This window comes from Cyprinodon variegatus, unplaced genomic scaffold, assembly GCF_000732505.1.
Source record: "Cyprinodon variegatus isolate N-32 unplaced genomic scaffold, C_variegatus-1.0 Scaffold470, whole genome shotgun sequence".
Classification (NCBI taxonomy): domain Eukaryota; kingdom Metazoa; phylum Chordata; class Actinopteri; order Cyprinodontiformes; family Cyprinodontidae; genus Cyprinodon; species Cyprinodon variegatus.
In genome coordinates, this window is record NW_015150923.1 from 221,723 (window position 1) to 248,153 (window position 26,431).

Below are 26,431 nucleotides of genomic sequence, written 5' to 3' on the forward strand. Positions count from 1 at the left end.
TCAATTTGATATCCTCTGAAGGTAATTGTCTGCTGAAGATTTAACTTGGGGGTATTAGAGTAGAGAGGGTTGAATGTACTACAGTATAGCTTAATATATTATTTTAATTCTATGCTTTGTGTTAATCTTTCTCATCTCATCCTGATAACAGAGTAGAAACATTTGTGGTTAAAAACTTACTAAATGTAAAAATGTTCAGGGATAATGAATACTTTTGCAAGGCACTATACTTATAATATCAGGAAAAATTAAATATGCAAATTTAAATCACAATGAGATGTCAGGTAATAGTCTGCTTGTAGATGACAGGTTGAAGCCATGCGAGTGCTCCGCGGTTTAAACTGCTCTGCAGCCCATGCATGAGTTATGGTTCAGGGTCTGACTAGTACAGGAACAGTGCTGCAGGTCAAAGAGGAACTTACCCAAGTTCTCTGATCTGGCAAACGAAACTGAGGGGCGGAAGAGAGGGAAAAGAGAGAGCAGTCAGAACCAAAAAGCTGTGGATGAATGAACACATATTGCTTCAGGAGGAAAGGAGGAATCTTGGTGCAATTAACTTTGAGTGAGCAATGAAGTGTCTGTCTCTTGTGTTATGGCAGAGACTTTACTGGAGACTAATAGTTTCCAACACGTCCTGGTGCACAATAAGCTCATTATGGGAGCCTACACTTCCAACTCAAGAATATAATCTAACCGAGTATTGGCTTGCAGTAAAATTTCCAGCCAGGAAATAATGAGATGAATCACTAAAGGTTCTGAAAAATATGCCCAGTCGCCTAAGTAGTGCACAACGTATTTTAACATGTTGCTCACAAGTGAGTCAGGTGACCGATACTGAACCCCTACTAAAATCTCCACTGAAGGACCTCTGGCTTAGACATATGCAAGCCTGGCATTTGTGGGAATGATTTGTGTGTCCAGACATCATAAAGTCATAAAGATGGCCTAAGCACTCTGTTAGTGTTTCTACTGATAGGACACCTCATTAGGGCGTGTGGGACAACCATGTGGCTGCTGCAGGCTGGGCTCATACTGCAGTCTGGACAGCAGACATAAATCAGACAAATGAAACAGCCTGTAAAAACCAGACGTGAAACGGCCTGAAAAGAAGGGAGGGAGAAGAAAAAAAAATCATACGCCTGAGAAAGTGGTGTTTTCACTTTCCGACGGACTGTTCTCACCCGCAGGGTAAGATTGAACAAATGAACGTGAAAGCGACGTGTCACACACACATACACAGACCCACATACACACACAGGAGTACATACACAGGCAAGCCCTCTGAGGAACCTCACACTGTTGGCACAGAAAACCCAGGGGCAGAAATTATTGCTTTAAGAGCATATCATTTTTTATATCGTAATCAAAGACACATTACAGGAAGATGTGTCACAATGTGGCCTTTCAATGTGGCCACATCTGGTTTAGATAGCCAACAATGGGCTTAACAGGCAGTAGCTTGTATAAAATTGGGGGTGCATACTTAACCTCATTAATCCTGTTTGGCCAGCCTTGGCGACCTATTGCGAATAGGAGAACCTCATAGAACATAATCGTAATATTCTGAGGCAGATTCAGTGCCACATTGCTGTCCCATTTAGAAACCTAGCATTGGATTTGCAATGCAGCTAAAGTGGCCCAGAAATTAAGTGAAATTCAACTTCACTCCTATCATTACAAAAATCAACAAAAAACCCTAAAACAAATACACCTGAAAACATATTTTTAAAACTTACTTGTGGATGGAAAAGGAAGCCTGGAGTTGGCCGCATGTACTTGTCTTTCAGAGTCTCAAACGGATCACTCATTCTCCTCTTCTCAACCCTGCTAATAGTAGATTTCTATCAGCTCGTGTTGACTACACAGCTATAAATACAAGTGTAGATATCTTCACATTTATAGAATGCAACATATACAGACACCGGGAATAACAATACCTGTATATCGGGTCCATAAAAACCGGGGTGGGACGGGCATGCTGTAAAGAAGCGTCTGCTTTAGGAACTTCAACTGCTCTCTTCTCCTCTTCATAGCTTTTGTTCTTTTTAGCCTCCTCCTGACTTGGAATGCGTCCTCGACCCCTGGAACCCAGGCTTAGATCGAGTGGCTGGTCTTGACTAGTAACATTTGAGACCTCAGATTTGGAGGGAACAAACAGGGGCAACTTGCCCTCCTTTCGCTTCGTTGTGAGGTCAAACGGTGATTCAGATGACTTGCTTTGAGCCTTCTTGCAGTCATCTCCTGGCGACTGTGGCTCTCCCTTCACGCTTGTTGGTCTAAGGTCCCTGTCTGGCAAGGGGTAAACTGGTGGAGAGAAAGCTGGGAAGAAAGGCAGTGGAAACATAGAGGGGTAGGGCAGAGATCCAACCTTCTTGTCCTGCAAGCCAGCCAGTCCAGCTGAGCCAAAATACTTCTCAGCAATAGAAGCAATGGCCTTAATAGAGTCATTTACAGCCCCTGTTACAGCCGTGTGCTCATCTAGCGAAGACTGTATGAGGGTTTGACCTGGCAAGTCTTTAGCAGTACTGCTACCGATCAAGCTGGGGCTTTGAGGGCCTCTATCACTGGCCTTTCTCCTGGAACCTTTACCATTTTCTCGAGCAGCTCCCCTCTCCCGTTCACTGTCCATGTCGCTTTCAAGTTCAGAGCCTGTTGTGCTCTCTAGATCACTTCCACTTGGTGTGCTAACATCATCCACATCACTGCTCTCAGACTGATCACTTTGCTTGTTCTGCTGCTTTGAAGACACCAAAGAACCCTGATTGTGGAGTTCTGAGTCTTGCAAGTCATTTCCAGGTGAACTGCCATTTTTGCGCAGAGCTTTCAGCAACTCTTGAGACTCAATAGCACCAGGACTTGGAGGAAGCAAAGGACTTTTACTTAGCTCTGCACCAGGCCCTGAAACAGGTGCATGGGCTGTCTGTCTGACAGGAGAGGAAGTGGCAGGAATGAGCGGAGGCCGGTGATATAGTCCAGAAGGAAACAGGCCAGGGAAGCTGAAAGGAAATGCTGGGGCTGCTGGGAAGGTGAGCCCGCTGTGGTGGCGGCTTGCTCCAAAGTAATCAGCAAGTCCAGCACTGCTGTGGCCGAGTGTAAGAGCTGATTTGTCTAAGCCAGGGGTGCCAGGGAGTGGCAATCCCTGGGCAAACAACCCCCCTGCTGTAAAATGATTCTTTCCTTCACAGAAGCGCCGATGCTTGTTGAGGGATGAGGTGGTGCTGAACATTTGCCCGCAGTCCTTGCATTTGATTTGCGTGCGACAGTCAGCATGCATGCGTTTGTGCCGACAAAGGTTAGAAAACTGGGTATAGGACTTGTGGCATACCTCACCTGCGGGAACACAGAGACAAACGGAGAATGCATTAATGTCCATCACACACTGACCAACACACTAACGTGGAACACATCATATTTGTACTTAATATGCATCAGAATGACCAGATTTGGGGAAGAGGAAACACCTCTTGTGGTTTAAGATCTTTTTCCCAGCAGTACCATTCCACTTCCAGGAAATAAAATGAAAAGGGTGTGTCCAGATTCTGGCATTGTGAAAGAATCTGTTGAGTTTCATCCGAAGTCACTGCCACTCATCATCACCTGAACATCCAACCAGATTCCCAGGAATCCCCTCTCCCATTGTCTTCCAAGGGACGCTCCCAAAGAGTCCATAAACAATCACATGTAGACGCTCAAATGGACATGCAGGCGCATTCATAGAATATTCACATAACACAAAGAAATGAAATCACACAGACCCACACACAGAGGCATGTAGACGTAAAGATACACACTTTCTCAGCCGCATGCAGCACAATGGCTCTATTTTAAGTTTGTAAAGGAAGTAGAGTTGAATGAATCCTATCCTGCGGTCCAGTTCCCAGGGACAGGTCTCACGTCCTTTGCTGCCTCTCTTCCCTCTCCCCTTATGGGCCTCTTGAGTCGACCCCACAGCCCCCTCACCTTGTCCCAAAGGCTGAGGCCACGTCATCCCAAGCTAAGTGACCTTCCCACAGCCAGTTGCAGTGAGACGGGGTGTCACTCTGTCTGGGCCAATATGTACAGTGACAAGACCCGATCCGAAAAACAAACAATGCCTGATGTAATCTGTCATTGCTATTAATAATGAGAACTTATGTTATAGTCTTAGATGATACTGACAGAGTTAAAATAGATTATTATTGTTTTTCATGCAATTTAAATGTCCCTTCTTGTTATGTGCTCACATGCAATATAGATTTGCTACCCCAGAGAGCTTTAAAAGAGAATTTGATTATTGATTTAAACAGAAAAGTTAGATATGGTATATAAGTATGATTGACTGCTTCACGTGGGCATAAAGGTTGGTAAAATTTAGGACTTTTGAATACTTTGGATGTCTTCCAGGCACAATGTTAAAGAGCAGCAGTTTAAAGAGATGGAAAAGAAGATTAATACGTGGGAAACAGATTGACATTAACAGCCTAGAAGAAATCATAAAAGCAGAAATCCTGAGCTAAGATAAAATGTTATGCCCCTAAATAATTACATTCTTAAAAATGACCACTTTAAATTGTGAAAAGTTAGAGATACCCTGCATTAAACCTAAAAACTTAAGAGAGCAGCATCAATTCCTAACACTTTTTGTTCACATCACAAGCATTTACATTTTTTTTTGTCCTATGATCATGAGCTGATTTTGTGTGTCTCACTACAGCCACTTTTTTATTTTAGTGGTTCACATAATTCTGTACAATTAAAACCTGCAGTGAGTCTGCAGATCTTGGAAGTACAGGTATAGATGCAATAGCTTATGTGACAAAAGCATCCCAGCTAAGCAAACAGTTTTGTGCATCCAGAATTTAGCGTTTAGTCTTTGCAGTACACATTGACACTGAGGTAGTCGGGTTTCTTTAGATCCAGTAGAGAAGTTAGAGAAGTTGTAAAACGTGTATTTTACAAGCATAGCTACAGGGCCTATAGTTTAACCAAAGTCAGTTGACCATAAATCCTAAATATTTGGACATTTATTGACACAAAACTCACAACTATGACACAGAGAGCATGAGATCTGATCCACTGCAGTAATCAGCCATTATTAAACTGAAAACAAATGTTATAAACACATTCAAAAGAAGAATGGGAGATGAGTAATGGTGAGTTGAGTGCTTCCGTCGTACAGAGAAGTGTCAAGACACAAACTTCCTTGACACGTTGCGTGCATTGAGCTACAAACAAAACTATGGGAACATACAGAACTTCTGTCCAAAATACATCCATGTCCTTCAGCAGCGGTTGCTCAAACAAACATCTTACAGACACACATATGATCTTGTCCAGACAGCCGTCACGTTTCAAGTTGCTGTTTTTTTTTGTTTTTTTTTACAGAGCCATTAGTTGTTTTCAAACCTGCATATTTCCTGCTGATTATAGCAAATGGACTATTCGCAGGGCCGTACATGTGGTTGCTATTTATGAGGAATGGTGAATGCGGTAAAGGCAGGAGAGGAGAGAAAGTGAGATAGAAGGGAATAATGATATGCGTTGATCTGGAAGGTAGCATGCATTAAGTGCCTTGACAGGTTTGTATAGGTTTGCATGTGTTTAACTTAAAGAAAAGAAAGAAAAAGGCTGTAAGGGCAAAGGGTAAAGATCATATGGCTTCAGGGGAAGGAGAAGATCAGATCTCTTGTTGTAGGGAAAGTGTGAAAGGTCAAAATGTGTTTGGGTCCGACTGGAGTTGACAAGAGGGGATGTAAGTGTACGCTCAAGTGAGCAGGACTCCTGAAAAGAACAGGGCTGTTAACCCCTCTGTCTTCAGCACATCACACTTGGTCACTGTGACAAAGTGGCAGGCTTGTATTACTATACAAGCACAATTTGAGGGTGCTGAGGCAGGGAGAAAAAAAATCCCTGCACAATCCTCGTTTTGACATATATAGTACAAGAAATGTCAGGGTAAACGACGTGACAAGTAGCTGCAAAAAGATCAATTGCATTTCTGTAACAATCATCATTTTTTTGTGTATTAAAGTCAAGTCCAAGCATGTTATTGTTGTTATTGTTATAATGTACTGAGGAGACTTACATAGGTAGGGTCTTAGTGACTTACACATGAAGGGCTTGACACTGCTGTGAATGTGCTTATGCTGCTTGAGGCCTGAAGACGTTGCAAACGTCTTGCCGCAGTCAGAACAGGCATGGGCCCGAGCCCCGACGTGCTGAGAACGAATGTGCCTCTGCAGGTTACTGGGGTCTGTGAACACCTGCTGGGGGAGCAACCAAAGAGAAACACAGGGGAGTCACCATCTGATTTGGTCAAAGTGTCCTGAAAAAAGAAAATGAGTGAGTAGAAATGAGATGCGACTCAAACAGTCCCTTCCATCACTTTACCTTTGAGCAGTTCTCACATTCGTAATGCTTGCCACTGTCATGAGACATCTGATGTCGAATCAAGTTTGATTTCCAGTTGAAAGCCTTGGGACACTGATCACACTTGTATTCTCTTTCCTCAGAGTGAGACTGGCTGTGATTCTCCAGACTGTGACGAAAAACAATGCCAGAGCCCCATTTATAATTTGGTAGATTTTTTTGATTGATTGATAAAAGAATTCTATTATTGGCGATGATCAAGATCTGAATGTATATTAAAGATTGTTTTCCTGCTTAAGAGTGAATCTAAACCCTAATCCCAAAACTATTACAGTTTCTTAAAAAAGAAAAGAAAAACCAAATCGATCAATCAAAAAATGATAATAATCTTTATTTCAATATATTTTTGGTATTAAGATATATCCATCCACCAATCAACATTGGCCAACTCTTCCATCCCTCTTTAAAAAAGCCCTCACATGGCATGATTCTTTAAAAAACAGTTTTTACTCTATTGCTAGTGTGCTCAGACTGTACTGTAATGTTAATGTTCTGTCACATGACAGCCAAAATGCAGAATTTCTGTCTCATCAAACCAGATGCTTTCTTTTTTTTCATATTCAGCTACTGACTGTTGTAAACGAACAAAAAAACAAACATTTTTTTTAAAAGGCAATGAAACACAGGTAGTCTCTAATTACCAATTAAGTCACGGTTACAGAAGATTTTGATTAATGCCAGCATTTTCAGATATGTACTGTATTTAAAAAATAAATCAGGTTATGTATTGATTTTTTTTCTAATTACAAACCTTTGGACATCAGGAAAGACCTGGTCACACTCCTTACACTCATGCAGGCCATGAGACATATGAAGGGGCCGCAAATCTTGAGGTTCTTGAGCCGTCAGGTCACCTTCTTCTCCTAAACACCCAAAAACATAAGGTTATACACCCAGATCATAATATACCCCAAACTGTACAATGCAACACATGCATGAATAACCATCATTTAAGGAGTTGAATTGCAATGTTACTTCTGATTAATTCTGTGTGCAACTTAATGGCATGCCATACTCACCCCTTTCTTATATTTTTTCCCTTATCTTAGAGCTATCTAAAAACCTTAAGTATATTTGGTTTGAATGGTGTTCAAAATACTGATATTTGTTTACTCCGTTAAGGGCCAGTCTGTACTACTTATTTTCTAAATTAGGCACAATGTTGCAGTTCTGACAATGATGTGATTTCCCAAGGCACCTCAACAAAAGGCACCTGAAAAGTGTATGAATTGAATTTGAGAGATTATTAATTTAAACTATAAACTATATTTAACAAGTTTGCATAATATAATACAGAGATTGAACTTTTCTCCACATTTTTATTTAGTTCTCAGGGCTAATTTTAACCCTTTAAAGCCGGATCCAAGAATAAAACGAAACAGAATATTACTTTTTTTTGGTTTAAAGTCCTAATTTGGCCTTTTAACAAAATATGTAAAAAGAAAAAAACAGAAATCCATTTTTGATATTAATAATTTATTACTGTGCGATAAGTCAAGATAATTTTCTGTGTAGTCTTCTGCCCTCTGTTATCAGGTATATCTAATTGTGTACAATAGGATTTTGAACAAAGTTTTTACCATTAAATTACGCAAAAGGTGTCAGATGCAAAACATTTCAGAAACTGTATGTATCAAATATGATACATTTGGCATTATAGGGTTAAAAGTATTTTATCGATGATACCTAACTGTAATTTAACAGTAAATCGTTTTGCCAAATTGCCCACCTCTAGTCTCAAATGAGATTGTTACACATCTAGCCTTTCTACGTTTAGATAAATCACCGCTTCCATCTATTTGTAGACTAATCCTTTCACAGTTTATTCCTCTGTTATCTGAACTCCGGCATCTAAAACGGATATATGTTCACCCTATTTAGCCACTCATCCGTCTTGTCACTCTGCACTGCTCGGTGTTTACAACAGCATGAAACAGGGACGCCTTTTCAAAAACAGAAGTCAAACCTGGGTTGAGGAAGGCAGAGGGGGGCATCCCGCATGGCTCCTTCTGGTGATCCAGCAGCTGGTTGCGAGACTCAAAGTGCTGGTCGCAGTCCTCACAGCGATACTGCCTCTCCTCTGTGTTGTGAAAGCAGGAGGAAACGTTTTACGAAGGGAGTTGCACGAACTGATTGGTCTGGGAAGTAGACAGAGCCGAGGGTTCGGTGCTCACCGTGAATATCAGGAGCCATCGTGTTGCAGAAATAATCTTCAGCCTTCATGAAAAGTAACAGCTCCTCGCCAGGAAAAATCTCTCTAGTGACTTTGTAGAAGATCTGTAATAAACACAATATATATTTTATGACTTAAAGGAGACATTTTGTAAAGCATGCATAATAAAAAACAGCAGAGTTAAGTTGTTCCGTTTTAGTATCCTGTCCTGGTCTTATGTTCAAACCATTTTTCTATATTATTTACAAGCTAACTCAGGTCGGCAGGAACATATTTCCCTTAACGTAGCTCTTTGTGTACAAACACACACATAAACACACAGATCAACATGGCTGTTTACAAGGCCAAAATACCACAAAGCCACCCCAAAGGGTTGCTATGCACATGAAATTACAAACACCCATTAGCTTGTAATTAATAATTTTATGAAACATCCATCTTTCAAATATGTGAATGAAAGAATAAACAATCCTCCTGCTGAATAGCAGAGCCTCACTGACACACTGTAAAAAAATATAATGGGCAGGAAGTGGTCGATTACTGCATGGAGAGAAAGCTTGCTAATTCAACAATAAGCAAAACTGCTAAAGTAGAGGATGGGATGAGTTATATAAGTCAGTCAAGGAAGAGCAGAAAAGTAAAACCATGGTTACACTTGCCAATTTTTAACCAAAATGTTTTCTATACGTCTTTTCTACAATCATCATAACATGTTTAGCAAAGACTGGTTGAGCAGCTAAGCATCAATTTGGGCAAAAAGTGGTTTGGTCTCACTGAAGCATCAGCTGAGAGACCCTGTGACTCTGGAGCTTCCCATGGACAGACAATGGCCTTTCTCTGCAAAACAATCGCACATGGGGTTATTTTCAGTGCGCTTTGGACGATAAACATATCAGCTTCCTTTGCTCTGTCAACATGACAATGATGATGTAGGAATTTATTGGAAATGCATTGGGGGGGGCTGATGTGCAAGTGGTGAGAAAATGTTTCTGGGAAGTCGTGGATCACAGGTAGGCGACTTATAAAGGGAATTCTTGAATAACGGAGCTGAAGTACCAGAGCCACAGTGGCTCCATGTCAGCTTGTGATAAGTATCTTTGTTCTATTAAGGATAATGAGGTTTTCTGTAGATCACAGCTTTATTGTGCTGTCATTGTTCTTTCTTCTTGCAAATGACATAGTCAGAATTACTAGAAAGCTAAGGTCACGCTAAACATAAAAGATTTTAGGACGTTGATATGTAACTTACCATGTGTGGCCTTGAGGTATAATTAAAACTGGATCTTAGAAAACAGTAAGATTCCTAAAATTATTGATGAATAAAAAGTGTTGTTATACTTATCTAGCTCAGAGGACATTTTTGTATTGGATTGTTACAGCACAGAGCTGATAAAAATACCACTCTATTTCTTGTTGATGTGAACTTTGTCAAGCAAATTACTATCAAGGTTGTTTTTTATATGTGTTTTTGGCGAACTAATTGTAAATTGTCATGAGTTCTAGAATTTTTCAGCTTTTCGCCTTACTTTATTTTCAGTTCCAAAAAAAATAAATTGTATCAAGCGTATGTAAAACACAATTTAGAGAAGGATTTTTGGAATATGGATTATATTTTGACATAAATGTAGGAATTTAGTATGTAGATTAGCTAATTTAGACATAACTGGGATTATTTATGAATATGACCACTAGATGGCGGAAATGTGCTTCCAGTATAATCTGTAGTAGGTGTAGAATTTGCATCAATTTTCATTAGTGGGTTAAATATCCCACTTTGGCTATACAAAATCAGAAGTAGTTTACGCTAAATGTTAATAAATGGTAAGGCCTACAGTAACCATCTGATATATCTATCAAATGGTTATTAAAGACTTTAAACAGAAAGTCTTGGATTTTTTCAGTTACTTATGAGAATAAGAAAAATGGTTACAGAGTGAAAAACCAAATAGTAACACATGGCGCTGTGTTGGAAGTTAGCTAGTGTTTTGCTTATTAATGACTAGTTAAGTCAGATATATAACTGGATTTTAATTGAATTATGATGAATTGTGTTATTTATGATTGTTTTGTAAAAAGTGGCAGAAAAATAAGATATAAATATTCTTCTCAGTTCTTTTTCAATCAAATTTTGCTACAATGTACAATGGTCTGCTTTTGGTTTTATAAATGATTGAAATCAATAAAAAAAATCAATCAATGAAAACAAAAACTGTTGTCAGCCAACAACGTTACAGTTAACATGAATTCTAGACTGAACACAGTTTTTATTCAGTTTTTGTGATTCTAACAGTTTTTATTCAGTTTTTGTGTTTCTTTTAAATGTTTGTTGAAAAAAAAAAAGAAAAAAAAAGATATCTGAGAATCATGTCTGCATTAGAGCATTTAGTTTCACTTACTAAATGTCTTGTGCTAAATTTAACAGGAGGTTGTAACCCTGAGATAGTGTTAGGACAAAATGGACCTGTTTTTACTTAATATGTGGATAGAAATGAAGTACCGTAATGTAGTGTTAGAAATACTGACCTACATGGCTAGAGGAAAAACAGAGGGGTTTAAAATATATAAAGAATTCCACTAAATTTAATTAAAGATTAAAATTTGTTTTCTAGCACAGCTCTTTTATTTAAATCTTTTTTTTTTTTTTTGCACATAATTTTTTAGAAAGAAAGGAAAACATGTTTTGTTTCACCTAAAGAATAAAGGAAACGGACGTGTGAGGGTCCTCACCCTCTAATGATGTTTTTCTTCAATTTTCTATAGAAAAGGGAAGGCTTAACATTCATGTGCATAGAAATAGAACCAAACTCTTGCATGCTGTCACCTCTGTAAGGTCACTAAAATATTGATACTATGAAACAATCATAGAGCAGCTCAGGCAGATTTGTTATTATGTAGAAAATCCGTTCTGACTCTGATACCAAGAAATGAAGACAGTGGCTGCTGGAAACTAAAGTGAGAGCTCCGTGTATAACAATCTTGGAAAATGTCAAAACACTTTCAAAGAGACAGATTAAACTATTGTGCTTAAACGAAAAAAGATATTTATCATAATAAACACCCAAAAGTGAAGGACATTTTAAACAAAAAAGCAGCCCAGGATGTCCTGCATGTTGAACTTTCCACTAACAGGAAAATATATGGAAACGCTTCCAGTCATCTTTAAAAATATTTAAACTTTAATAAATAATTCCTTTATGAAGAAAATTGGATTAGTTTGAGAAGACAAATGTGGGTAAAGCATGATTATTAGGAACGGGAGAGGAATGTTCCTGCATCTCTCCCACTACTATGAGTATCAACACAGGTAAGCATAGAAAACAGAGAGTAACTCTTTACTGTTTGGAAGCACCATTATACCTTTAACTTTATTTGTATATCTTAAAAATATGCTAATATAGACCAAAAAAAAAAAACCCCAACTGCATGCAAAGACAACCCAATCATAGTTTAACAATGGTTTTCCAGGATTTATAAGTCAAAACAATGGCAGCCTGCTAACCTTGATAAATTAAAATGAAGTACTTTTAATCTTCATCATTTTACACATTTGTTTAAAAAATGTCACTTCGATATTAAAGACTTTTTGATTAAGATTAAGCCTTGTCTTTAAATGGGCAACTTGTTACACCATCATTGCCGACCTTCCCCCTCTGCACACTCCGCTAATTCCCTGATCTCCACAGGAATCCCATTCACTGACACTCTCAAGTCCAAGTAAACTCTGATTGGGTGCTGAACATAAAGCAAAAACTTACATAAGAAAAGATGTTTGAGAGACTTGATCAGGATTTAAAGTGAAAAAAACATGCAAGACCAAAGATGTACAATAATGCATTTCCAAATATTACAGAGGAGTCTATTGTGCAAACAAATATTGCAAATTTTGAGCATCTTTTGCAAAGCAATATGACATATTGCAGCAACATGTAAAAGTTAGTCTTAGCCCCTATGTTGTGAAAATACACACGATTTTTATCCGTTTTCAGCACATTGGGTGATTCTCTAAGAGAGTTAATGGGACTTTTTTGTCTTTATATCAAATCTTTTGTTGAAAACTTTACTTTAAAAAAAAACACAGGAGATCATCTATCTCATCATATTTATTTTATTAAGCAACCATTCATTTCTCAATGTGATTCAAACTGTTATCTTTTAGAGTAACAATCAGCTCCACTGTGCAATATGCCCCAGAGCTACTTCAGTTCACTCAATACTGAGCGAGAATCAATAGAGCGGATGAGATTAATTCTCATATCCCTCTGTACTGTCTTATGAAAGGCTCTTCTAGGCCTCGTTAGATGATGTTAATTACACTTTTAATTAATTTTCCATTCAGCTGAATCAGTACAGTGAGGAGAGCAGAGACCGGTTTTAAAGTGCTAATTGCCCCTAATTATCCTAATGACAAAACATGGGGGGGGGGATCTGTGTTCGGTGAGCTGCAAGTGTGCTGTTTAGGGTCTTTAAGAAGGCTTGAGTTTTTATTTAGAGAAGACAAACAATAGTTCCAAGGTATCATTTAATGTATTAGCTTGCCCTTGTTAGTGCTGAAAAAGATTTCTCCTGGATAAGTCAATGCTAACTGACACCAAACATGATTGTTTAAAGGAAGAACCTTTTAGAAATGTCAGTGCTATTTAATAAAGTGAGACACCCCTCTCAGCAAGCAAAGATAAAATAAAAACATAATAAAAAACTGTCAAAATGGGAAATTTATTGATTCTAAAGTTCTGACTGATTCTATATTTTTGTTTTCCCGAGACATGGTGCTGTAGGTTACTTCATAGAGTAGGGAACAGAAGGGATTACAAGGTTATCAGGATTTTTACATCACAGCTTGTTCTGGCCTTGGTTGGATTCATTGAACTTAAAACAAAGTACATGCTATTGAATAATGTATTCATGGATGTTGGGAGTTTGACTTATTTAATTAGCAGAAAAATATTTTTTCTTTGCTCAGTATTTGACCTGTTGATCACTTATCATAGTCAGACAGTGGGAAATTAGTCGATATTTTTATTTCATATTTAATCAATTTAATCCAGATCTACATAACAAGCCACCCAATTTCACATATATGCCTTTTCAACTTCTTTATGTACTGGGGGGCGACAGTGGCGTCAGGTGTAGAAGTTTGCCCTGAAACCGAAGGATTGACGGTTCAAGCCGCGGCTACTGATGGTGGTCAGTGTATGGCAGCCTTGCTTCTGTTAGTGAGCCCCAGGGCAGCTGTGGCTACAATGTAGCTTGCCACCATCAGTGTGTGAGTGTGTGTGTGAAGGGGTGAATGACTGAACGTAGAGTAAAGCGCTTTGGTCAAGTCTCCTGACTTGAAAAAGCGCTATATAAGTACAGGCCATTTACCTTCATTTTGCTTTTTACTGCCAAAGGTTTGACAAATGTTTAAATCCAGGTGTAATCCAGATTCTTACAGAAAAAAGAACTTTTGTGATTTTTTTTAAAGACATCACTTCCAACAGATCCTGTATTTAAGGAAAGAAAAAGGATAAAAGAAAACAGGCTTTGGTTTCCTCATTCCTTTCTCTTCCACTCTCCTCTTCTAGTGAGATTCCTCGTAAAGTTTTATGGTAAACAGAACTGGGTCAGAAATGAGAGGATGGAAGCCGGTTTTACTCTCGTGCTTGTAAAGGCCCCGCACAAAATAAAGACAAAAACACACCTGGAAATTGCTGTCGTTGAAGGCCAACGACCGAATGCAAATCATGCGACAAATCGGTTCTGTCTAATGGCTTAGAAAGAGTTCCTTTAGGTTGATCCTGTGGGAGGATTTTTGCCGTGTATCTGAGGCCCTGAGTAACTGTGTGAGGCTCGTCTGTGGAAATCTGGGGGTGGTGTGTGTAAAGTGTGGCGTAATCAGCGGTTTCAGGCTGAGTTTGGACTCAGCGCTTTTCTCTGTGGCTGTTAAAAAGACCTGCTGGAATCAGGTAATATGTGGCTTCAACATTTCCAGCTCTGAATGAGGAGCACAGGGAGTCATCGAAACCTCAATGAACAATTCACACACACCGAGGTCTGTACGTGGGGAAAAGCACAAACACAGAAGCATACAGGTGTGTGCGCACACACACACTGGAGACATAACGAAACACTCGTCACACTTGCAAAAAAGGGCCCCCATGAGCTTAGAGACACAGGGCAGACACACACCGGCAAAATCTGACAGCAGCTTTACAAGACCACCCCGTTTAGTCTATTCATTTTCCAACGCACAGACGGGCATTGTGAGAGGCTACAGTGAATTTTTGAAAACACCAGCGTTCGGCCGGAAGGCTTAAAGACATCACAATGTGCCGTGCTGTGACAGAGCGTGATACTTAACAATCACCTCATCATAGCCATGTCCGTGACCTGTGGCAGCCTTACAGAGCCACCCAAGCAGAACCGCTGCGCTGACAGTGAGTCGCACCTTGCGTGGAGGGCAGCTCAGGGGAAGCTCTCTCTGCTTGTTTGTCTCTGTCTTTTACAAGAGCGGAGAGGTAAGCATGCATGAAAGGGCTTCTGCTCCAATTTATCAGGTCCTTCTGCTGTCTCTCCTCACTGAGATGTGTGAAAGATTAGTTTGTCGGAAGTTCATCAGCAGTTTGAAAGAAAGCAAGACTTCAAAAGTTGAAACATAAATTGAACAAAATTTATAAAGATTTTGTTGAGAGATATAAATATATATTTTGCACCAAAAAAATTAGTTCAGGACATTAAATAAGTTATCTAGACAGACCACCTGTGAGACTATGTTGGAGTATAGTGAGGGCGTTCTCCACACAGAGTCAGTTAAAGTTTAGGCCCCCGTCTCTGCTTCAGGAGCCCACTGGCTGTGGGGATTACTGAGCTGAACAGGCCCTCATGTGTGAAGCACGCACCTTTCTACAGCCAGGTGAGCAGCAATAGAGATTTGGCATTCCTGGCATATCTTAAAATTTATATCATCAGCGTGACCGGGAAGTGTGCGGAACTATCAGCACGAGTGCGGCTTCTTCTGATCCTACCCTGTGGTCTTTGTGAAGCAGGAAGCAGCAAACAAATACAGAGGTAAACCATGCAGAGGTAGTGGGCAGAAGAGCTGTGTGTGTGTCCATGTTTGTGTCTGTCAGTTGCAGAAGAAGAAGAGGGCCAAACGCTCATAAGACTATCTGACTTAGATCAAAATAACTTCATTCAACAGAACAGCAGCAGGAGACTGTTGGGAAATACAGATACAAAGCCGTGGCTTTGGAGATTTAAAAAAAATCTTAAAAAAAAAATTAAATAAATAGGCTGGAGTTTAAAATCCCACCAGACATGTGGAATTATTTTAAGAACAAGTTATTTACCTTGTCTTATTTCTTTCCTTTCTAGAAATAAATGTTTTAATCACACTGTATTGAGAAGACTCATCTCCACATACCTGATCACCTATCTGGCACGCTCTCAGGTTATGTGGCGTGGCTGCAGGGGCAAACTGGATGTGCTTCAGCCAGCTCCCTGCATCTGGCTTGCTGGCATCGACGCAGAACTTTACATGGCCTGACCCGTCCAAGATCTGTAGAGAAAAAGGAGGGAAAGAGAAAGAGAGAGCCAGAGAGAGAGAGAGAGAGATCAGACTCTGATCAGTATCAGACCAGGTTACTGTGTCCAAACACTGCCTAACCACATACCTCCCACTAAATGTTAGGAGCCACTCCATGAGACAACACACACACACATACTCGTTCTGCCACCGTAGTGAGGACCATGTGTTGACTCCCATTGACTTCCATTGATTTTCAACCTTTTCTATGCCCTAACCCTAAAACTAACCCTAAACCTAACCATTACCAATGCATACCTCACCCTAACCCTAACCAACTGACACCTTAGCCCTAAACCTAACCATTAACAAAGTAGCATGTGAGGACCAGCAAAATGCCCTCACTTTGCAACAACTGGTCCTTAATTTGATGCTGAAATTGGAGAAAATTGTCCTCACTCTGAGGGCTACACAGGTACACACACACACACACACACACACACACACACACACACACACACACACACACACAACAGCAAATTAATTCCTTTATACAGATTCATTGACTTATTCAATTACACCAAACTGGGTTTGAACCCAGCAAAGACACCGCCAGACTGAAGATGACAAGTCCCNACACACACACACACACACACACACACACACACACACACACACACACACCAACACAACAGCAAATACAAAGCAATACACACTTAAAAGAAAATACATACAGTAAATATTATCATTGCTATTAAAAGATATGAATAAATTAAATTAGTCTACGAATGTCAACAGTTTAAAAAATATATTTTAACTTTAATTTCAATGATTGAAACGAAATATTTTATTATCTTCCTTATGTCTTGACACAACAACAGAAGTGTATATTATAGAATATAGCAAAATTGAAATAGTAGAATAAAAAATTATCTAGTTTAAATATCGTTGATATTAAAAAAAAAACACTACGAAAAAGAAACTCAAGGAAGTAAAAAACAAAAAAAATATTATGTATGTATTTATTTTTCAGTTTTTTATTTTTTTCAAACTAACTTCACAGCTATATTTAAAACTAAAGATAAAATTATTTTTTTTTTATCGCCCATTTTCTTTTTTTTTTTTGCCCATTCAATAAAATATAACAGACAACAACGGAAGTCATTAAAACAGCAACAACCTTAGAAAAAAATACTATTATATTATAATATTATATTACGAAGCAAATAATAATAATAATAATAAAATAATAATAACAATTCGTGCTAATAATAATAATAAGGCTACAGCAAGAGAAAATGCATGAGGATTAAATGACGTATTGTTCGTCTTAAAATGCTCCTGGTTTGTGCAGAGCGGCTGTAAAGTTTGCAGGGAAGCAAATCAATTGCAGGAAAGCGCAAAGTGATAAGAATTATGAAGACAAGCCGATTGATAGGATGCAAAACAGAATCTCTTTCAGGGTCACAAATTTGCCTCAACGCCTTTCTGTTAACCTGCGAGGAAATAAATGTTTTGCTCATAAAAAAAATATATAAACAAAATTTGGAATCAAGAGTCGATCGAATGCGTTTAAAGCATAACTTTATAGATTTAAGATCTTCGAGCAAACAAACTGTCATGTTATTTTTAACGATCGGTGTATAAAAGTCTATATCTTACCGTTCACGCTGGTGTTACAGCCTCTTAGAATGATAAATGGGATTTAAACTCCGATAAAGAAAGTAAAAAATAATTAAAAAAAACTTTGAAAAACTTCGAACAGTATAAAAAACAGTAGAAGTTGTTGTTGCTATGGTGTCTGTTCCAGCTTTGGGTCAGACAGAGCGCTGCGTTTCAGCGGCTCTCCAAGTCTGTGCGTCTCCGCCGGTGCGCGCTCGGACACCGCGCCGCTGCCGTTTGTCTGAGGAGTAAATCCAGACAGCGCTGCTCTCCTCTCCTCTCACTGTCCTACAAACACCGCGGGACGGCACTAAATATCATCATCATCATCTTCATCGAGCGCAGCCAACTTTTCACTCTGTCTGCTCTGCGCGCTTCTGCTCGGCTCGTCCTCTCCTCCTCTTGTCACCCCTCCTGTCCTGACGCGCCCAGGTGTCCTTCAGAGAGCCATTCAACTTTTCATTTTCTCTTCCTCCGTCCCCCACCCCCCTCTCTTCCTCAGACAGCTTGGGATGTGTCGTCTGTGTGGCAGCAGGGGGAGATTGCTGCAGGCGGACAGTTTGCGCGTTGTTTCTGATTCTGCTCGTATAAAGAGGGGTCCCGCGCCTCCGTCTCCATCCTTTCCCCCTGAGGAGAGTCAACACGGATCGCGGGGGTCTGCCTGTGCAGCCCCCTCCTGCCCCCCCATCACCGCCATCGGAAGAGACTCAGCTCCGCAGTAAATTTTAAAGTGACAGGGGCCCAGGGTTGGAGAGGGTGAGCAGGGTCAGGGAGAGGTCGCGATGGGGGCTCATGAGAGGGATGATCTCCACATACGCACACAACACAGACAGACACACTTTAATGATTTAAAAGTTCGAAAACTTTTTTTCCTGTCTTATAAAATGTTATCTTCTACCTGAACATGCAGACCAAAACGTCTTATCTAGCCTCTTGAGACTGAAAACTGTTTTCACAGTAGCTACATGTCATGTGTAAATAAATGAATAAAAAAAAAATTGCATTTTTTGGGAATCAGAATCCGGTAATGAACATGAAAAATATAGGTTTCTGGAATGTATTGGGGGTGGGTGTAGATAAATAGAAAAAAAAAAAAATAAAATAAATAAGTAGCCTATATGTTTTTTTTTTGTATTCTTAATTTTCTTTTTATGTGTAAGAAGTACAAAAAAAGCAATAAATCAATGTCCACCCTCCAGCCTTAATCTTTTTTTTTTCCCAGCCTTAATCTATAAAAGCTAGGAATGATCACGTGACGTCACCTCTATTATTTGGTAGCGATGAATGTTCTTAAAATGTCCTAAATTTGCATTAACAAAAAAGTAAAAAAAAAAAAAAAAATCCATATCCAAACTCCTCCAAATGTCACATATGCTCATTTTGTTTATCTGTTTTTTCCATAAAAAAATACGCGCAGAATCACGTTTATTTTCTACACGGAAACAGCGCCCCCTATAGTTTCAGCAATTACACTTGATACTGTCCCGCTGTGTACTACAAACAGGAAAAATGTAACTTATGAGCGACTGGCCTGCACCCCCTCCCCTCCTGTTTTTTCTACATGATTTCTTGATAAAATTAAACTTCTTTCTTGTTGTTCTGTTTTTCTTTTAACCAAGAATCATACCAGTGCATAAGGTATACTTGAGACAATAAGGTAAAAAAAAGACAAAAAAAAAAAAAAAACGAAATACATCAAAGCCAACTTTTTGTGTGTCAGGGGAGCAATTTAACAACCACAGACTTAAGTGTTCCTGTTAAAGACCTCCAGGAAACTCCATATGGACCATTAGAACCCACTTTTTTCAGGGACATTGACCTAATCACCTGCTTTTTTTGTTCTTGGCAGTTTATCCTTCCATTCATTCTGCTTCATGGCATAGCACAAAGAGTTAATGAACTCTTTCATATAATCAAACCTCTCTGCTTGACAGAAAAATGTTGGAAAAATGTCTGACTGGAACTAAAATTAAAAGGTATTTTATTCTTGGTTCTGTGTTGCCAAGGCCTGTATAGATGTAAATAGAATAGCTCCATATAGGAAATAAAAAAAAAAATGGACATTTATTTATGAAATTAGCAGCATTGTAGGTTAATAATAATAATATTAACAATAATTTAATAAGTAGCTCATAAAACTGGAGACAGGATAATTAGAACAGATTAAAGAGGATAACTCCTCACCCTGTGACATTGACCTTCCACCCCAGATAATGACCATTGTGTTTCCCCTTCTTTTGTAAAATTACAGTGTAATATTGTGCAGTAAGGACAAGGGGAAAAAAATCATGTGTAAATAAGGCAGGGGCCCTGCCACTGATTCCCATCGTGTCGCGCTCCTTGAGAACTGCTGGAGAGACCCCTGGTCCGCGCGGTCATTGATTTCCTGCCTCTCCTCGACTTGTCCATTGTTGGAAGCCTTTTTAATTTAGCCATAAATTGGGAAGGCTCAAGTCGAATGAGCTGTTCTATTTTCTTCCTGTCAGGATGAGGGATTTGTTTTATGATGCATTGTGTATTAAATACAAGTAATCTGGGAAAGTGATTGCTGCAGCGGCCTCTCTGTCTGATCGAGGATCTCTGAAAAGGGAGAGCAGTGTGAGGGGTGTTTTTTTTCTTCCTTAAAAAAGGTGGAAGTGTTTGAGGATAAACACACAGGCTTTAGTTGTATCACAAAGGGTAAAGAGGGGTAACCTGTGAGGGAGTTGCGCTTCTTTGCCTGGTCAGGAGATGGCGTTGTCAATTGAATTGCAACTTTAAATCCTTCTGTGCAGAATGTGAACATTTAAAGATGACAATCTGGCTCAAAAAGTATTTATGTTTTCAATTTGTTAGTGTTTTTTTATGCAGCCATGGCATTCAGTCATCACAGCCACAGAAAACAAACAATTATGCCTGTTGCACTGCCCACAGAAACATTTCCCCCCAAACATAGTACTAAAATATCTGCAACATCTACACTGTAAAATATGAATTTATGAGAATATTATAAGACATAAAATGAATGAAAACATTTATAACAATCACTTTCAGTTGTAAAGATTTACTGAAGAACATTTTTATATTTCATTCATTATTCATCATCCATTTCTATATCAGATCAAAGGATAAGGAGTTTTCCCAGCATGGGTCATTTTTTGTGTTTTAAATTAATTACCAGAGAGATTAAACATCTATTAATGCCAATAAATGTCGGATCTCGTTTGTGTTTTTTAGAAAAGAACAAAAATTAATGTACTATTTCAGTAATATTGCATCCTTTGATATTTAACAGACTCTTTCCTTTACCTTCTTTTAAACATAGCAATCTAGATGGTTTAATAAATTAACATTTCAGGTCCTTGTTACAGCCTAAACAAGACTTAGCAGAGATTTCCGTTTTGATCCAAGATATCATCTAAATCCTAAATGTCCACAAATCATTGCAGCAGGAAAACAGTGTTTCTATCAACCAGTTGCATCTGTTATTGATGGATATGAGCTTGCAGATCTTTGCTGATTCTGCCTTTAAAAACATAATATAAATACTATATTCTGGTATAAACTGTAGATACTTTTCCTTTTTTTTTTAGATGCTCTTTTTCCATTTATGAAAATATATAAAAACAATGCTTTAAAGGTTCATTATTAATACAAAATTGCTTCCTTAGATAGTTGAATTCCATTTCTTAGGAAACTAAAAACTGTTTTATTGGAATACATGCTAGAAATTTGAACTAGATTAAATATGAGAGTCTCAAGTGTATTACATATGCTTCTAAGATTTACGAGGAACCTGTTTATAATTTAACAAAAAAAAGAACAATATAAGCAGATTTTGTTCATAAAGAAAAAACAGCTGCACCTGGTCTCTTCTAAACCAGTTTTATTCAAACAGTTTTGTTAAGGTTAATCTAAAAAAAGCCTCCCCCCCAAAACATAACATATTTTTTGTATATTATTTTTATTGCATTGTCTCCTCTAATAAGCAGTTCCCTGATTTCCGGTGAGAAATTAACTATTTTTTCATTTTAATCCCAGGAACATCCACAACAAGGCGTCACAGTTGTTAAATGGGAGATCAAAGGTTCAGCTGCACGCCTTTAAATGCATAATCGTCCAAAGTTAGTTTCAGAAATGAGCATCAGAGAGGCACAGCTTCAAATCCAGATTCAGATTCGACATAAACGCTGCTATACATTCTGATTTGCTCCGATGAAACAGATCTGTTTTTATCTGAGTTTCTCCACGCCTTGATCATCACGACGGTGAAGCGCTAAATCTGTAGTTGTGGAAAAAGCAATTAAACAAAGAAAACCCACTCAGGCTTCAGGGTGCGTTAGTTCCGACTGTATCAGGGCGCGCAGCATTTCATACTTGTTTAGGGGGACTCTTTTACAACACTTTGATAAACGCCAAAGCTTTAAAGTGCTGTAAAATTCTCCAAATGGGGTTGAACGTCTCAAATGCTTATTTTGCTTGCGGCTTTTCTTGTTTATTTTAGACTCGCAGTGACACAAAGCCCAGCAATCCAAACATGGATGGAGAGCATATTTTCATGATCAAATACTTTCATATTTTACTTGATCTAAGGTTCAGCCTTAAATTAGAGCTGCTTTTATTTTTAACTCTTTGGATAGATCTGAAACAATAATAGTCTGGTGCGCAAAAAAATGATTTGGGTGAAGTTGGATAAAAAAAAACGGAGGGGGTGATTCCCTTGTGGGTTGCAAACTTGAGTCCACAGTGAGCTGCAGGGCCAGTTTATGCCGCTGCAGCCGAGGGGCCACATTGAACGCTGCTAAGGCCCCCGCGCGGAACATTCCTGCACATCCTAAGAGAGTGAAAAGAAAGAAAAAAGAAATAGAGAAAGAAAGAAAAAAAAATCACAGTAAAATCCTCATAAAACAGGCCCGCCATTCACAGCCAGACTTCCTACTGACACCGACCAAAAGCTGCATTAAGTTTCCATCATGTGTCTTTATGCACACCCTTCTCGCACCCACCTTCCTGTGAGTTTTATTTTGCATAAATTTGTGCTCCTTCAATCGAAGCGGTCAGAAGTGCTTTAAAGCGCAAAACGGACGGTTTGCACAGCACTCTAAGACTTATTCTTTAATTAACACATCCATCAGCTCCTTGGAGCGCACAAAGCACAAGTGTGCAACCTTGAGGCCCTATGTTAAAGAATAAGAGCGGGTGTCCACATATCCCAATTAGCATTAAAACACAGCAGAGGAAATGAAAGGAGAAAATGTAAATAAAAAATTTCCTCAGTTCTGGAAGCGGGCCCGTTGTGAGCGGCGTGTTAATCTCCACCTCGGTAATTTGGTATTGCGGGAGAAGACAGAAGCCCTGCTGCTGTGGCCTGCACTTCATAAATCACTGCTTTATGTGGACAAGGTCAGCACCCTTTTCTCCCCCCTCTCTGTTCCTCTCTCTGCTGCTGCTGCTGCTGCTGCTGCATTTGGCCCCTCCCGGACCCTCCGCCATGTTTACCCGGCCGCTCGGGAGCCCTCAGGACCAGAGCGGCTCACTTCTAATTACTTTGGATTATTTTCATTTGCCGGAGGTCAGCCAGGCATTCCGGCAGAGAAGGAGGATTTCTTGACAAATTCGGCGGCCTTTCAGGAACAAGCCTGCCGTGTTCGCTGAATTAGCAGATGGTCATTTTGTTTTTTTCCTGCCCTTTGACAACTTCTTGCAAATCTCTGCAAAAATCTCTATAATCTCAGCTATTATAGCCAGATAGGTTACCAGCAAAGACTGTTATATAATATAACTTGCATGCAAATGTTATTTTATGAATGTAAAGTAATTAATTACAGAATAGGACGAAAAAAGTCTCATAATTATTTTTCAAATGAATGCAAATGCACCAAAACGTTCTAATAATGATTAGTTCTTTTTTTAAGCTTAAAATCCCTCTTTGCGTTTTGTTGTAGGATAAAACAAAATGCATATGTTTTAAAATTTTAAAGCACATGCACAGCAAAAATCCTTTCATTTACAGTGAGCTTTTGTATGTTGAAAGGATCATAACCTAGTTTTATCCTTTTGCCAGTGGTTACATTGCACATCCTGCACGTTCTGGTGCTCCAACGAATCTATTTTCATGATGACTCCATCCCAACATAGGTCTTTGGAAGTGAAAAATCCCAAAGCATCACAAACCCTATTATGTCAGTGCTAGTTTCTACAGGTCAAAGCAATCAGAAGTGCATGTTGCATGAGGACTACATTATGTCAGCTTCTCTCTAGCACCACAGAGTTGAGCAAACTCGATATGCTTACATTTAAGCATATTGTTAAAATACACTTTCTGACATCAAGAAATCACTTTTTGATGCACAAAACAAAGTGCATTTCTACCATTGCTTTGATTGAAAGTTTGATTGATTTAAAGTTGGATTTTGTTCTTCAGATTTTCTTAGATTATGCTGCTGCTATTACTTGATATCCACATTAATTTCAGAGAGGCCATATCTGTCTGATTTCAAGAAACGAAATGATGTAAAAAGCTGATTCTCAAATTGGTGTTTTTGATTTCTTATGGTAGCATAGAGCAGATCTCAACTTTTCATCTTTCATGTTTTAAAATGATATTTTTAAAAATGAAGATCATATGAAGAGGAAAGCATACTCCCTCTTGGAGGCTAAGGTCTTTGGATCAGAACCTTTTCACAGTCCCTCGCACCCATTCTAAGATAGGAGGACATTTCTCCTCCAGGCAGATACTTTTGAGAGCAATTGAAATTTTACATTTTAATACATTTTTTTGGGTTTACTTTTGTAAAGAACCTTGTAACACTCCATTAAAATTTCTGTGAGAGATGCTCTATTATTAAACTTTTACCTCCTTACTTCAGGAGCACAGGCTTTCAGATTGCTGAGAATAATCTGGGATGTTTTGGAGAATGTTTGGTTGGAGGAAGAACTGCTGCACCAGTGACGTATGCATTCTCTGGTAATGGTAGACACTTCCTCTGAAGGGCCTCAGTACACAGGCCTGCACTGTATGTGGGCTACTGGGTGTGATAAAGCTGTACAAGAGTCAAGAGGTCAAGTTTTCCAAGCATAAATTCAGTGGGCATGCAGCTCCTATACATACAGAGACAGAGTGGAAACTCAAACAAGTCGCTGCAGCCTTGCAGTGGAGAAATGGGGACGTAATTAGAGCACGTTGTTTTTTTGCCACAGGGAGAACAAATTGGCTCTACGACGCTCATAGATATCATCTTTAAAAGACCTTCTTTTTTAATGTCCGAGAGGTAAAGTGGTACACGGCCCCTTAGATGTTCAAGTGACACACATTTATTACATTTATTGGGTTCTCTTCTCACGTTTAAAGTCAGCTCTCTGCGGTAATAGTGTGACAACTTGCTTTTCATGCCCCGTGTCCAATTGGAGGGCTAATATTTTAATGATTGTGCTTGTCAGACGAAGACGATATGCTACCTGAGTAAGACAGGACACAATGACACCATATCGGTTCAGTTATAACAGAAAAAAAAAAAAATCCTTTTAAGAAAGAGAACCCCAATGAAGAGAAGAGGATAAAAAGTGTAAAGTGATTAGACTCTGTTAACTGTTTATGAACATGAGCTCTTAACCTTAGTAGTGTTTTACTGGGTGTTTTAAACGTTTCAAAAAGAAAAAAAGATGGCACAACTTGTCCGTTGTTAAGAGAGTACATATATATATATATGCCTGGGAAAAACATAAATACATAAAAACTATTATTTAAATAAACTATTTGAAGATGTGATAAAACTGTAATGCAGTGCTCTGTGGAAAACAGACTAGAAAGCTCCAAGTGATACTCTAATCCTGATATACTGGGAGAAAAATAGAATTAGATTAGCTGCTATTGGAAGTGACGGTTGTGTCTTAACTTAGTGTACCTTGCATGATATTTCTTTTTCTATAGCTACTTGTCGGTTGATCAAATTAGTTCAATGAACTTCAATCCCACTTTTCTCTTAGAACAGATTTTGAGGAAAGATAGTAGGTTTTCTCAGATGATAATATACTTCAGGTCTTAGTGCATATTACTGTTGTTTAAAGAAATATGTCCTCAATTAATGAACCATAACAGATTTTTCTATACATGCTTCCTGGTGAACTCTTATACATAACTTAACATGCTACATGAGAGCCGTTTAGAAACGGTTTTAGGGATTATTTGCTAAATTATAGACTAAAAGTGCTCAAAACAAAGGTTTTAATTTTACCAAATTTGTGCACATGTTGATTTCACACATCTCTAAATCTAACTAACATTAGGGATATCTTGAACTTTGCAGGTATGCAAACTGTGGTTTGTTTTTATATTGAACCACTAAACACATGAATAGGCAATGACCAGACATTGAATTATCTCTTCCATGAATACGACAGAGAAAATCTACACTGAAATTATTTGTACGTAAATAGATTTAATGACTACATTATTGCAAGTCAAAGTGAATTCTGTCTTTTTTTTATATGACTGTTGTAGCTCCACACCTGGATCCACGTTTTAGAGTCTTACCTTAAAGTAATAAAGGAAGCAATTATTTTTCATTTCAATTAAATTTTTCCTGTTGTTACCAAAGTTGCTTAATAATCATTACTTGACATCCATCCATCCATTTTCTGTCACACTTTATGCCTGCTGGAGTCGCGAGGGGTGCTGGTGCCTATCTCCAGCTGTCTATAGGTGA

At 38.8% G+C, this 26,431-nt stretch overlaps 1 protein-coding gene across 13 annotated transcripts in view; it reads right to left on the reverse strand.

Annotated features, from left to right (window-relative positions):
- Positions 1–26,431, reverse strand: part of mecom (MDS1 and EVI1 complex locus) — a 169,509-nt gene that overhangs the window by 12,891 nt on the left and 130,187 nt on the right. The window contains exons 1-10 of one of the 13 annotated variants that reach the window (XM_015389713.1): positions 17,748–18,422; positions 15,984–16,118; positions 8,583–8,685; positions 8,375–8,488; positions 7,160–7,271; positions 6,370–6,517; positions 6,065–6,245; positions 1,938–3,330; positions 1,737–1,827; positions 423–449 (exon numbers count right to left, since the gene is read on the reverse strand). In XM_015389713.1, the coding sequence (XP_015245199.1) occupies positions 423–449; positions 1,737–1,827; positions 1,938–3,330; positions 6,065–6,245; positions 6,370–6,517; positions 7,160–7,271; positions 8,375–8,488; positions 8,583–8,631 (2,115 nt within the window). In that variant the 5' untranslated portion in view covers positions 8,632–8,685; positions 15,984–16,118; positions 17,748–18,422. Of the gene's footprint in view, positions 1–422; positions 450–1,736; positions 1,828–1,937; positions 3,331–6,064; positions 6,246–6,369; positions 6,518–7,159; positions 7,272–8,374; positions 8,489–8,582; positions 8,686–15,983; positions 16,119–17,747; positions 18,423–26,431 lie in introns of those variants that run through there. The other 12 variants (XM_015389707.1, XM_015389705.1, XM_015389702.1 and 9 more) reach the window with 12 other exon arrangements.